At 35.9% G+C, this 13,184-nt stretch overlaps 2 protein-coding genes across 2 annotated transcripts; both read right to left on the minus strand.

Moving 5' to 3' along the window:
- Window positions 1-1,253: 1,253 nt before the first annotated feature.
- On the minus strand, window positions 1,254-7,379 carry tsg101b (tumor susceptibility 101b). Its single transcript, XM_042728204.1, has 10 exons — window positions 7,185-7,379; window positions 7,002-7,089; window positions 6,369-6,434; window positions 6,082-6,245; window positions 5,869-5,995; window positions 5,690-5,750; window positions 4,400-4,497; window positions 2,881-3,083; window positions 2,457-2,696; window positions 1,254-2,306 (listed from the first exon to the last, which is right to left on the minus strand). The coding sequence occupies exons 1-10, from the start codon at window positions 7,227-7,229 to the stop codon at window positions 2,217-2,219; spliced, it is 1,182 nt and encodes a 393-aa protein (XP_042584138.1). The 5' UTR covers window positions 7,230-7,379; the 3' UTR covers window positions 1,254-2,216.
- Window positions 7,380-7,540: 161 nt separating this feature from the next.
- Window positions 7,541-12,849, minus strand: hrasb (HRas proto-oncogene, GTPase b). The gene is made up of 6 exons (XM_042728206.1): window positions 12,520-12,849; window positions 10,877-11,010; window positions 10,414-10,593; window positions 10,174-10,332; window positions 9,599-9,723; window positions 7,541-9,472 (listed from the first exon to the last, which is right to left on the minus strand). Exons 2-5 carry the CDS (start codon window positions 10,985-10,987, stop codon window positions 9,604-9,606), a joined length of 570 nt encoding a protein of 189 aa, XP_042584140.1. The 5' UTR covers window positions 10,988-11,010; window positions 12,520-12,849; the 3' UTR covers window positions 7,541-9,472; window positions 9,599-9,603.
- Between the last annotated feature and the right edge of the window lie 335 nt (window positions 12,850-13,184).

Here is a 13,184-nt window from a genome sequence, read left to right on the forward strand (position 1 = left end):
CATACTTTTTTAATAACTAGCAGCAATCCAGTAGAGACCAGTCAAACTGTTACCATGGAGATGAAAACAGTCAGGCTCCCTACCAGTGCCCCTCCTTCACAAAAATCTCTTTACTATGTCTCTTCATCCAGTACAGTTTTATCATTGGTAGAATATAAATTGGATTGAATAAAATATTTCAATACAGGCATTTCTGTCAAATATCATTTAGACATTTAACCTGTGAAAGAATAAAATAAATAAATGAAATCACCCCTGGCAACAGTTTAAAATCTGACAAGCTTGGTCAGGTGTTCAAAGCAGCTCTTATTATATACTGCAATGTAGGCCAACCACCAAATTGAAAAAAATAAATATCTCTTGTTGATTAAAGGGATACTCCACCCAAAATGAAAATTTTGTCATTAATCACTTACCCACATGTCGTTCCAAACCTGTAAAAGCTTCGTTCGTCTTTGGAACACGATTTAAGATATTTTGGATGAAAACCGGGAGGCCTGTGCCTGTCACATAGACTGCCAAGTAAATAACAGTGTCAAGGTCCAGGAAAGTATGAAAGTCGTCTTCGGAATAGTCCATCTGCCATCAAATGTAAAATCTGGGTTGTTTCTATGTGTATTTAGCTTTAATTTTAAAGAAAACAGTGCATCCTTGTGGAGCGGATGATACCGAAGGGCATACGCAGCATACGGTGATATGGAGAGACACAGAGGAGACTGTTGACAAAGGAATTGTTGAATAAAGTCGTTATTTTTGTTTTCTCCACTTACAAAAAGTATTCTCGTCGCTTCATAACGTTACGGTTGAATCACTGATGGCAGATGGAGTATTCTGACGATGTCTTTCATACTTTTCTGGACCTTGACAGTGTAATTTACTTGGCAGACTATGGGACAGTCTCAAGCCTCCCGGTTTTCATCCAAAATATCTTAAATTGTGTTCTGAAGACGACGGTGCTTTTACAGGTTTGGAACGACATGAGGGTAAGTGATTAATGACAAAATTTTCATTTTGGGGTGGAGTATCCCTTTAATATAATTTTTTTCTTTTCCCCTTTCAAGTGACACTGATTATCAAGTATTATATGCAGTTTGTGTTATTGTGATACTAACCAAAAGAAGAAAAAAAAAAACTGATAGAAAGAAAAAATGTAATGAAACTAATTAATTATAGATTTTACATTTTTAAAATCCTAAAGCAAAGGTTAAGCATCTAATGTGGCAGTGTAAGGCATTCAGATACGCAGACGCAGATTTAAGAGTTTTTGTTGCTTTTATTACAGATTTTTATTTTTAAATACCCTTATACTTCCAAGAGATGCACAATCATTTTGTTATTCCCTTGTTTCCCTTGATTATAAGAAAAACAATTCATCCATGATTAAACCAGCAATCTAGCAATAAACTAAGAAAAATGAAAATGTTCCCTTCATACTTTGTGGGCTTATGCATCACATCTCAAATAGATATACAAATTCAATCAGTCATTAAATCTGCAAGAATACCAAGCACATTCTTGTAAACTGACTGCATAAGAACTGTAAATAAGAATGTTATGATTGACAACATGTATAAATCACAAGCAGGACTGCAAAGGTGTGTTAGGTAGTGGACAATGATAATGATAAAGCATAATGATATAATTAGATTCTGAGATGTTAAGAAGATCGATTTACTAAAAATAAAACAAAGTGCTGATTTTAAGAGAATTATTCAAAACAGGTACAAATTAGGAGAATAAATGACATAAAAATAAGACATTCAGGTAGAGCATATTGAATGCAATTCTCAAACTTCTTTCCTTTTACCCTATTTCTGAAAAGACACTTTAGAAGAATATATGAGGTACAAGTTACAAAAAGTGCAACAAGGCTATGCTAAACTCCATACCTAAGCAAAAATATCTCTTACAAAAGTTTGATTTCCTTCCATTGTTCTCCTTTCTGTGAAAGGAAGAACCTCAAAGCTCACTTCATTTTTTTACATAATAGAGATATATTCAAAGCACTTGTTGTTTTTAATAATGATGATATCAATGTAAACTTGAATATTTTGGTCCTGGGTATATTTGTTACCTTTCACATCTTTCTGGACAGTACTTAGAAAGACTGTTATAAAAAGGAGGGTCCTGAACCTCCTGTTCTTGGATAAAATGTAGGGTCCTTGCTATATAGTGCATGTGTACAGCTGAGAGGGGGAATGATTTATTTGGGCAGGTCAGTACAGGTCACTGAGGCCTGCCATTTTCCGGGCCTTCTGCATCAGGGCTCTCAGTTGGAACTGTTTTCTGGAGAGTAGGCGCACATGCTGCACACAAACACACACAACATAATACTCAAGAGTTAATATATATATATATATATATATATATATATATATATATATATATATATATATTGCATTTTACAGCTTAGACAACGGTAATAAAAAAATCCACAGTGTACAGTTGAGACTAACCTTAAGAAAGACATCCAAGTCAATGACATCTCTGCGCAGTGCTTCACCCAAGTAGAAGATTGTGTCTTCTATGGCGTTTTCTTCAGCGTAGAGGTTCAGAATCTGCTTATACAGAGGAGCGGTGGGCAAAATCACATCATCAATATCATTGTTCTCAGACTGGTTTTCCATTTTTTTCAGAGCAGCAGTCAGCTCATCATCTTTCTGCTTAAGGAGATCAGTGTTTTTGTCCACATCAGCCTGCAATTAAATGGAAAGAACATTATTATTTTACAAAATATTTAAAAACATTGTTTTCATGCCAATACCTTTTTAAAAGAAGGATTTACTAGAAACTATATATACAGTAGAGGTAAAAGCATACGTCACTATTAGCTCAAGTATCAATAAGGTAAAAAGGTTCAAATCAAAAAGTCACATGTACCATCTCCAGGTCTAGTCTGGTCACCATCTCCTCCAGCTTCTGGTGGCCTCTCTTTAGGTCCTCCTCTGTCCTTTTCAGTGCATCCAGCTCTGCCTGTGCTCGATCCATCTCTTCTTTCATCCGCCTGCGCAACTTGTCACTGACTGCAGACACCAAAGACGCACGGATTGTGTCCTCACCAATGGTACCATCACGGGTGGGTCCTGAAACACAGCAAAAAACAAAAATGTTTGCAAGTGTATCAAAGTACAGTTTTTTTGGAATGGGTTTATGCACACTACCATTCAAAAGCTGGGAAATCAAATATTCTAAAAAAGTCTTAAAAAAAATCATCAAAAACACACCAAACATAAATATATTTGATCAAAAATACAGAAACAACAGTCATTATGTGAATATAATTATAATTTAAAATAACAGTTTTCTTTTTTAATATTTATATGTAAATTCTTAAGCAATTTTCAGCATTACTCCAGTCTTCAGTGTCACATGATACTTCAGGAATTATTTTAATATGCTGATTTGCTTCTAAAGAAATATTTATTTTTACAGTTGAAATCAGCTTAATATTTATCTGGAAATTGTGATTGTCATTTATTTGAAATGTTGATCTTTTGTGTCATTATAAATGCCTTTACTGCTTTTGATCAATTAAATAAACTTAAAGGGATACTCCACCCCAAATTGAAAATTTTGTCATTAATCACTTACCCCCATGTCGTTCCAAACCCGTAAAAGCTTTGTTCATCTTCGGAACACTATTTAAGATATTTTGGATGAAAACCGGTAGTCTTGTGACTGTCCCATTAACTGCCAAGTAAATTACACTGTCAAGGTCCAGAAAAGTATGAAAAGCATTGTCAGAATAGTCCATCTGCCATCAGTGTTTCAACTGTAATGTTATGAAGCGACGACAATACTAAACAAAAATAATGAGTTTATTCAACAATTTGTCTCCTCTGTGTATATTTACACTTTGATTTGAAAGAAAACAGCACATCAGTGCAGCACGGCTGACACAGAAGAGCATAAGCTGCCTGCATTCAGCTCATATTCTCCAAAATGGTGCTATGGTGATGTGGAGAGACACAGAGGAGACAAATTGTTGAAAAGTTGTTATTTTTGTTTTATTCGCATATAAAACGTATTCTCGTCGCTTCTTAATGTTATGGTTGAACCACTGATGGCAGGTGGACTATTCTGATGATGTCTTTCATACTTTTCTGAAACTTGACAGTGTAATTTACTTGGCAGGCTATGGTCACAAGCCTCCTGGTTTTCATCCAAAATATCTTAAATTGTGTTCCGAAGATGAACAAAGCTTTTTACGGGTTTGGAACGACATGGGGGTAAGTGATTAATGACAAAAATTTTAATTCTTTAAAGTATCCCTTTAATGACCCCAATTTTTTGATTAGTGGTGTACTTGATTTTGAGACTGATGCAAGTTTAGAAATGCATTATTTGTTAGTGGATTCTTGATTTCACTACTAATTTAACACGTAAGATGCTTGCTCACCCACTGTAGTGACAGAAGACACTGGCGTGTAGAGAGAGGAGCCTGAGGTAGTGGGGTATCCAGAGCCTACTGCAGGATAAGGGTAGCCCTGAAATCCACTGGCAGACAGAAAGAAAGAAATTATATATATATATATATATATATATATATATATATATATATATATATATATATATATATATATATATATATATATATATATATATAGTAATATTTCATTGGCATTTACACAGCAAGGTTTAATGCAAATGACGCATACCCAACAATTTATCCCATCTTTTTATATCCCACCTCATTATCTTTATATTGTGAATTAAAGACACGTTTGTTCTTTTCCTGCTCTTCTCTTCTGGAAATACTGGAGATGTTCACTCAAACCGTGTATTATGCAGGAGTTTGCTTATGCAGCTTAATAATAAATTCCTTTACACATCCTTCACATTGTTTCATGTGTGCACAAAACTTGCTTTGAGTGTACTGCAATTTTCACGAGTCTGTAACTTATGGTGCTTTTACCTGTGTGTATTTTGATTTAAATTATGCAGCTTGGTATAAAAAATAAATGTTCTTTGCAGAAAAATGCATGCTTGACATTTCTCAACTGCTTGTTATCTAAGAGCTACAGTATTACATGCACAGATCTAAAAGAACAACAATGATGAGATATTGTGTCATAAGAGGAGAATTGGATACGAATGTTTAGATATAGGTCAGATGAGATATCAGATAGGTACTGGATTTAGAACCACATGTGAAAGGACGCCAAAACCCTATGTTTCTTGCTGTCTAAATGCATGTAACAAGATCTGATCTGTGAAAAGTGAAGCCTTAAACTCACCAATGCTGCATTTATTTAACAAGAATACTATAAAATAGTCATTTTGATATTATTACAATTTAAAATACATGTTTTTATATTTTAATATATTTTAAAATATATTCCTCTGTTGGCAAAGCTACATTTTCAGTTGTCATTACTTCAGTCTTAGTGTCACATGATCCTTCAGAAAACATTCTAATAAGCTGATTTGCTGCTCAAGAAACACGTCTTATTATTATCAATGAAGAAAACAGCTAGTGATACATTTACTGTGATAGCATTTATTTTAACTAGAAAAAACACTATAAAGAAAACATTATAAATGTCTTAACTGTCACTTTTGTTAAATTTAACGTATCCTTGCTGAATAAAAGTATTAATTTCTTTTAAAGATTAAAAAAAACATACTTCTTTTGAATGGTAGTATTTATATGTAGGAATTGGTTGATTGGCACACTGAAAGCACTTACCCTGGATTGGCAGAGTGACCTTGACCATAAGGCAACCCTGGTGTGCTTGGCATGTAAGAAGCTGGAAAAACATTGAATTATATGATTACTGCTAATTGCCAAAGTCAAAACGCTCTTACACATGTTACATAAATCTTAAAATAGGTTTTCTTTTAGATCAGACATAAGTCTACACTCACTGTTAGGTGGGCCCGCTGCTGGAAATGCTGGGTAAGTTGCCTGAGTGGTGGGCCGTGAGAAAACAGGTGGTTCTTCTCCAAACACTACGACCATCACCTGGATCAGTCCTAACAATTCAGACTGGGGCTAAAATAGACAAAAACAAACAAAAGTAGGTTTATGTCCTCCTGAATTAAACACACAAAGATAAAAAGCAAAAAAAAGGCACTCACAGGTTTCCATTCATGCAGGTATGGGAGGTAAATCTTTCCATTGGCATCAACGTGTTTCCCTGTTTTTATCATCATGGCACTTGTGGGTTTGACAAAACAGATGGGAGGGTTGTAGGGATATGTGTCCAGAAACCACAGGCAGATGGGAATGTTGTACACATTTCCTATAGAAGAGGAATATATTAAATAGGGAAAAGGGTCCAACATAAAGAAATGACTCATCTGGAAACAGCTGGATTGCTAAATAGGTCTGAAGAGTGGAGAAACTCAAACGCTTCTCTCTGTACCTCGGTAGTTTACTGGCACCGTTCCTGTGAGACTCAACAGCTCTTTAGTGGAGCCATCATTGAACACTGAAATAAAGAAAACTAATTAAGTGCAGGGCATCTTATAATACATACCTATTAATTTACTATACAAATGGAACTGGTGTCATTCAGAAAAACCAGAGGACCAGACACAACATTTACACAGAGCTTGTGGAAGAATCTATTATTGTGCACATGACATACATTTGATGGCCCTGTCTAGATAAAGCTATATGAAAATATGCTAAATTAAACACATTACATCTTTCTTCCCTACTGTACATTCAAATATCAGAATGGCTTAACAATGTAGCTACACTGTGGCACCAAAGCTACACACACACAAAAAATACAAAACATCAAACTAAGAGGTATCTTCAAAAAAAGTGCGACTTTTGTTGTGTCCAAATACTTCTGCTTTTATGTTTAGCGATATAACGTTAGTTATATTTAAAAATGAAAACACAAGTGTATAATATTTTATATACAGCAGAATTTATTTTTATTTGTTTTATCCGTATTTAAAATAAATGCCACTTTCTTTCAAATAAAGCTAACGCAATAACATCCAAACATTTGTAGGTGTGGTTGAAGTTTGGAGTAAAGTCTTACCGTAGTTGTCCACCACAGGTTTAAGATCTTTATAGTGCGACGTCACGTTTGTTATGTCGCGTGTTGTCAGATCCCTGTACTTATAAATCTGTGTGCAAAGAGAAAACATCACCCGTATTACGACAAATACACTTTGTAAATAACTTCTCTGGTATGCAAGTGTTTTACATAACGTAACGTTACCTTAAACAGAATTTTCCGTAGGGAACTTTCGTTAATTGCCGTCATGCTTAAAAAGACTATGAACTAATGTACTACTTACAACGATTGTACAGCGTTTATTATTTAAATTGTGTAGTTGTTGTTATGGACATAAGCTAAAGCTCAAATCATCGCGTCCATAACTAACAAGGAAATCACGATAGGAATTGCATTAAGTCACTTCCGGTCATATGACTGATGACGCAGGACTGACGTGTACGTGCTATACAGTACTGCTAGAATAATATTGGTAAACTTTATAAATTCACTTTTAGGATATAGTAACTGAGTAATATGTGACTTTTGTATATGCAAATGTAAAAATGATACTCAGGACATCAGGAAAGCCTCTTTATTTGATATTCTTTCTTAAAACAATAATAACGGTAGGCACAAATGTATATTGTTAAAAGGAAATTCATTGTTGTCTTCACACATTATAGACACAAAATAAAAATAAGTTCTTAAAAATACTCATATATTTTTTAAGTAGCCTATTAATTGCTGCAAAACCCAATATATTTAATAGCAGAACAGACACTGCCTTTTGGAATTTTCGTTTTTGTGGGAACGCTACCATATCGCTGTGTTAGCTATACCACTTTTTGTCACCCATAAAAAAAGAAAACATAATTATTTAGCAGCAGTTGGCGTACAAGTTCAAAACAGAATACAGAGGATAGGTCACGTGTTTGTGGGATATTTTACATAATGTTAATTCGAGTGTTACGGAAAATGGACATTGACAACATTATTAAAGTAAAATAATATTCAGTAAGTGCCAGCAATCACGCCACCTGATAAACCCAGATTATTCTGTGGCACCACAGCCTGTAAATTCATCAAAAAGATCTGTGTATGCCCACAGCATTCTGTCAGAAACCACTGAAGGTCATATCCATAGCTAATGACGTGATTTAAAGGGAGAATCATATCCGCCCATGCATGTCCTTGAGAAGAATCAAGACTGTCAGGGAATAAAACACACCGCAATCCTTATAGAGAAAAATCATCAAATTTCAACCAGAAAGAGAAGACACTCACTGCTAGGAGTTGATTAGGTTCACATAAATGAACTACAGAGACATGAGCTACTTTTAAGCAATCAAGAAAGAGAAAGTCCAGACTGTTGGTCTTCCCTGCAACTACAAGGCTATACTGTATGTTGCCTTTGAATAAATATAGCGCACATAAATTAAGGTTCCCTATGATAATTTACAGTTAGGGTATACAAACAATCCTATTAGTTTTTTTCATTTGAATTTTTCACATTTAAACCTACATCAGTCTTCACTCTCTAAAGACACAATCATGGAAAACTGACTTCAGAATGGCATAAAGGGGAAATGCAGTTGAAGATTAGACAATATGATATACATGTAAAAGTTTCAAGCTTATGCCCTGAACATGGGTACAGCACAGTGCTTGGCAAGGATATCAACAAGGCTTTTCAGTCCAAGCTTTTAAGTTTATAGTAACTTTGCATTCATTTTTCAACAACTATGATTATTATTTGAAGAGATGTTCATTAATCTGTCGTCTTTAGCCAATGCAATTATCTGCAATGCGTTTGTCTCTCGTAAATAAAAAGCATCACATCTGAATATCAAGCCACATAGACCCTGAGGGCCATTCAAAACCAGAAGCAAACAAAGAATAAAGTCATCCACTTCTAAATTTTGTCCTAAATCTTGTGCAAATCAAAGACTTATCGGAGTTGTAACCTCTAATCACAATCTATTGCACCATAACCTGTGATAAACACACTGCATATGACTAAAAGTCCTCTTTGCAAGAGAACGCCATGAATTATGTACATTTTATTAGGTTAGACTTGCTCTAAGCAAATGACAATACAAATCTTCCTCACATCCAGACATATGCTAATATAACTGATGTAGTATTTCTCCTCTCCATCTCGTAAAGTGTTTTTCTAACATCCACATCTGACAAAGCAATATGAGAGGTTATTTTCTGAGCTATTACTTCCAGTTAAGAGTAGATAGTTTGTTTAATGTAAATATATTTAAGTGTGACAGCTTCATCCAGTCGTAGCAACTCCAGTGTTGAGACCGTTGAAATGAGGTACAACTTATTTCATCTCCAGTGAAGGAGCGAGACGGGAACATCCCTAAGAAGACTGCAGGGCTGCCAGATTAAAGAGTTCCCTTTTACACAGTCTGCTCTAAATGTCCAGCATCTGTGTAGGTGTTGCAGTGTTTGTGGTCTGGAAGGCTGCACCGCTCTAAAATCCAGGTCATGCACATTCACTGCAAAGACAAGGGGAGAACTGAGTAACTGAAATGAGGAATACTTGTATGTTTAACTTATTGAGAATCATATGAATATATACCAGGTTGCATGGTTTAGCAGCTTAAAGAATAAAAAATGTTTACCAGGATCATGACACCACACAGCGGCAGTTCATACAGCCTTGGCCATTGTCATCTGGCGGGTTCAGTTTCCTCAGTTTATGCTGCCTGATTTCACGGACAAGAGTGTAAAAGGCATCTTCCACTCCCTAGAAAGAAACACATGCAAACTAATTAGGGCTTTTCTTCTTACATTCTGCCTGTTGGTGATAGTTTATCCTGAGCTACACATGCATCCACACTCTTAAAAATAAAAGCTACAATATATATATATATATATATATATATATATATATATATTTGTAGTAATGCAATACAAGAACCATTTTGGGGTTCCCCAAAGAACCTTTCAGCAAACAGTTATTAAAATAACCATTTTGTCTCAGCATGAAGAACATTTTAGTACTCTATATAACCTTTTTCCACTATGAAGGACTTTTGTGCAGTGGAAAGGTTTTATGGATGTTAAAAATGTTCTTCACGGAACCACAGACGCCAATAAAGAACCTTTATTTTTAAATTACGGCAGCTTGACACTTGACAGAATTTTATAATAAAATGGTATATAATAGAATTTGTTTGGTCAGAATGTTTCTAACCTGTCTTGTCTTGGCTGAGGTTTCAATGTAGGGAATACCGTAGCTGCGGGCGAGTTCCTGGGCTTGTCTTGTGTCCACAGTGCGTGCTGGTAAGTCACATTTATTACCCACAAGCACCATGGGCACATCATCTGAGTCTTTAACCCTCTTAATCTGTTCCTTTTAAAAGCAATGAAATAAACATTTAGAATAATATATATATTTATTAAAAAAAATATGCAAGAAATTTCTTTCATTTAACCTGTACTGATGAATGTCCTCAAAAGACTTGGTATTGTTGATGGCAAAGACACAGAGAAAGCCCTCTCCAGTCCTCATGTATTGGTCTCTCATTGCACTGTACTCTTCCTGACCTGCAGTATCCAGGATATCCAACAGACACGTCTCTCCATCAATCACCACCTGTTTTCTATATGAGTCCTGTGAGGAAGAGCAATGCATCAATATCCAATGTAAGATGTTCAATGTTTCTAAATTCTCCTGCTGATCAGTTGATATTGAAGTATACAGGGAAATGTATTCTGTTACTGAAAAGAAAGTGAAAACTGTGGCCAGTTTGATTAAAGTGGCGGGAATGCTTTTCCCTTCAGATGACATTTTGATGTTTCACATTTATATTTTAAATTAGGAAACATTATTCTGAACTGAGGATAAATAATTAAATAACAAAGGCAAATGACTGAAAATACCAGCTTGACTTTACCTCAATGGTTGGGTCGTATTCATCAACAAAGTGGTTCTGAATGAGCTGGATGGTCAGAGCACTCTTGCCCACGCCACCTGCACCAACCACCACTAACTTATACTCCGTCATTCTCACTGCTGCTGTGTCAGTAGCTGAGGGGAAACAAGGAACAAGGAAATTTGAGAAAACAAAGAATTTGGGAAATTCTAGATGAATCATTACTTGAAAGTCTGTTTATGAGCTGACGAGGAAATAAAACTCAAAGTGAAACCAGTAAAAAAGGGAAGCCAGTCAAAATCTACATAAAGTATACCAGAGTTTCCTGGAGTGAAGCGCTCATCCTGCTGACAGTATCTAATACAGATGATATTACGCTTGCGTCGTGTGATGTAATACTAGGCATAAAGAAAGCTATTTTAGGTTGCCGGGGGAAATATATATACAAGACTTTTCCTGACAGTGATCTATTGGTGTTATAAGTTAAAATGCTTGGTGCAGTGCCAGAAGAATCTATTTCACTCACAACCTGTGTGATTTCATTCCTTCCAAACTTATTCTGACAACCTACTTAAAATATGTATTCTATAACATATAACAGTTGACCATCTATGGTCTGCTTGAATTTCTTTTTTTATATATACATATATATCTCCTTGCATATGGAGCAGATAACATACCTATGATATTTAATTAACCAAATACAAAAAGGTTATTAAACAACTCTGTTATTTGCTAAGAAGATCAAAATAAATCAAGTTCAGCTGTGCTCAGTGGATACTCCATCAAGTATTCCATTTGAAAATCTATTTTTAGCTCTTCCACCTGTCATGTAACCTTACCTGTGAAAATCATTTGTACAACTTTTATATTACTTTTAGGTTCTGGATCATAGTAAAGCATCTGGTCAGAATTTGAATTCAATTTTTTTTGCCCATAATATTAGTGATCATACTGTACCAGGGGTGTCACCCTTTAAAGACTTTCACAACACACACAACAATGCACCCACACCCATACTTATTTATACATACATATATACATACATACATACATTCACACACATACATACGGATATATACCTATGTATGGCTGTGTGTAATATAGCCTACAGGAAAAATATATATATATTGCTGTAATACAATGACATCACCTTTATTGATTTCTCAGACGATGGTTAATGTAAACAACGTGGTCATCTGGGTGAGCTGATCTCTGCTAGCCTTACAATACATATAATGGCAACCAATCTATGTGATAATAAGTTTCAATAACGTCCCTAAACAAAACCCATCAGAGTACAAAAACTAGTCTCTGCCAATCGTCTCTGGATCTGTTGGTTTAAATGCACTCACTCCTCCTGCATCGACCATTATTTCCATGCAGAACAGCGCTGTATGTATACGTGTATTTGATAGTTGCACAGCTCGCTACGATGTAACAAACTAGAGATGAATGGAATTCAGGCGCGCTCACTGATTTGACGCATTTGTTTCGTTTTTCATGTTTACTAGGAGCAGTTCTCCAGTTTCGAGATGCTGATGGAATGATTTATGTCCTGACGTCAACAAAATGTTCCGTCCAGCGTCTGCAAGGAACATTTTGTTGCTGTTGTTATTCCTGCGCGACACACAAAACAGAAAGACAGCGGCTGGACTACTTACAAAACACACGGCGCGGTTCGCTCGTCTCGACGACACTCAACACAAGTCAATAATATGTCGACATCCTTCCCGCTGCTCCCCTCAAAGCTCTGCTGCCCTTCACTATTTTCGTCATTAGACAGGGTGTCTTCTTCTTCTTCTCCCGCGGTACAGATTCACTGAAGCAGATGCGGTCAACACAAACATTGAACAACGGGCTGCCGGTGTATGGCAAGTGCGTCGTCTGATATGGAGCAGTGTTGTGTGTCTGTGTGTGTGTGTGTGTGTGTGTGTGTGTGTGTAGGCTGAAGAAGAAGAAGAAGAGGGCGCTTAGAGCGACAGCACACGCCCAAACCCTGTGTGTCTCAATACACACACCACCACCACACACACACACACACACACACACACACACACACACACACACACACACACACACACACACACACACACACACACACACACACTCTCAGCCTTACTTACAACACAGGTGGGCTGTCTTATGTTGCAAAACACAAAACAACATATGCTTTTCTTTCTTTCTTTCTTTCTTTCTTTCTTTCTTTCTTTCTTTCTTTCTTTCTTTCTTTCTGTTACAGAACAATGCCCAAGTTGTTTTTCAGTCAGTCTCTTTTTTTCTTCTTTACAAGTAGTTTAAAAACAACGGCAATTAGAAGGAAATTTCT

This window comes from Cyprinus carpio, chromosome B7, assembly GCF_018340385.1.
Source record: "Cyprinus carpio isolate SPL01 chromosome B7, ASM1834038v1, whole genome shotgun sequence".
Lineage (NCBI taxonomy): Eukaryota > Metazoa > Chordata > Actinopteri > Cypriniformes > Cyprinidae > Cyprinus > Cyprinus carpio.

Coding starts and splice junctions, on each gene's coding strand:
- tsg101b (XM_042728204.1), bottom strand. CDS start 7,229: ATGACGGCAATTAACGAAAGTTCCCTACGGAAAATTCTGTTTAAG. Junction 6,435..7,001: donor ACCTGTGGTGGACAACTACG/GTAAGACTTTAC, acceptor TCTTTATTTCAG/TGTTCAATGATGGCTCCACT. Junction 5,996..6,081: donor ACCTGCATGAATGGAAACCT/GTGAGTGCCTTT, acceptor TGTCTATTTTAG/CCCCAGTCTGAATTGTTAGG.
- hrasb (XM_042728206.1), bottom strand. CDS start 10,987: ATGACGGAGTATAAGTTAGTGGTGGTTGGTGCAGGTGGCGTGGGCAAG. Junction 10,333..10,413: donor AGGACATTCATCAGTACAGG/TTAAATGAAAGA, acceptor TGCTTTTAAAAG/GAACAGATTAAGAGGGTTAA. Junction 9,724..10,173: donor CCTCAGCCAAGACAAGACAG/GTTAGAAACATT, acceptor GTTTCTTTCTAG/GGAGTGGAAGATGCCTTTTA.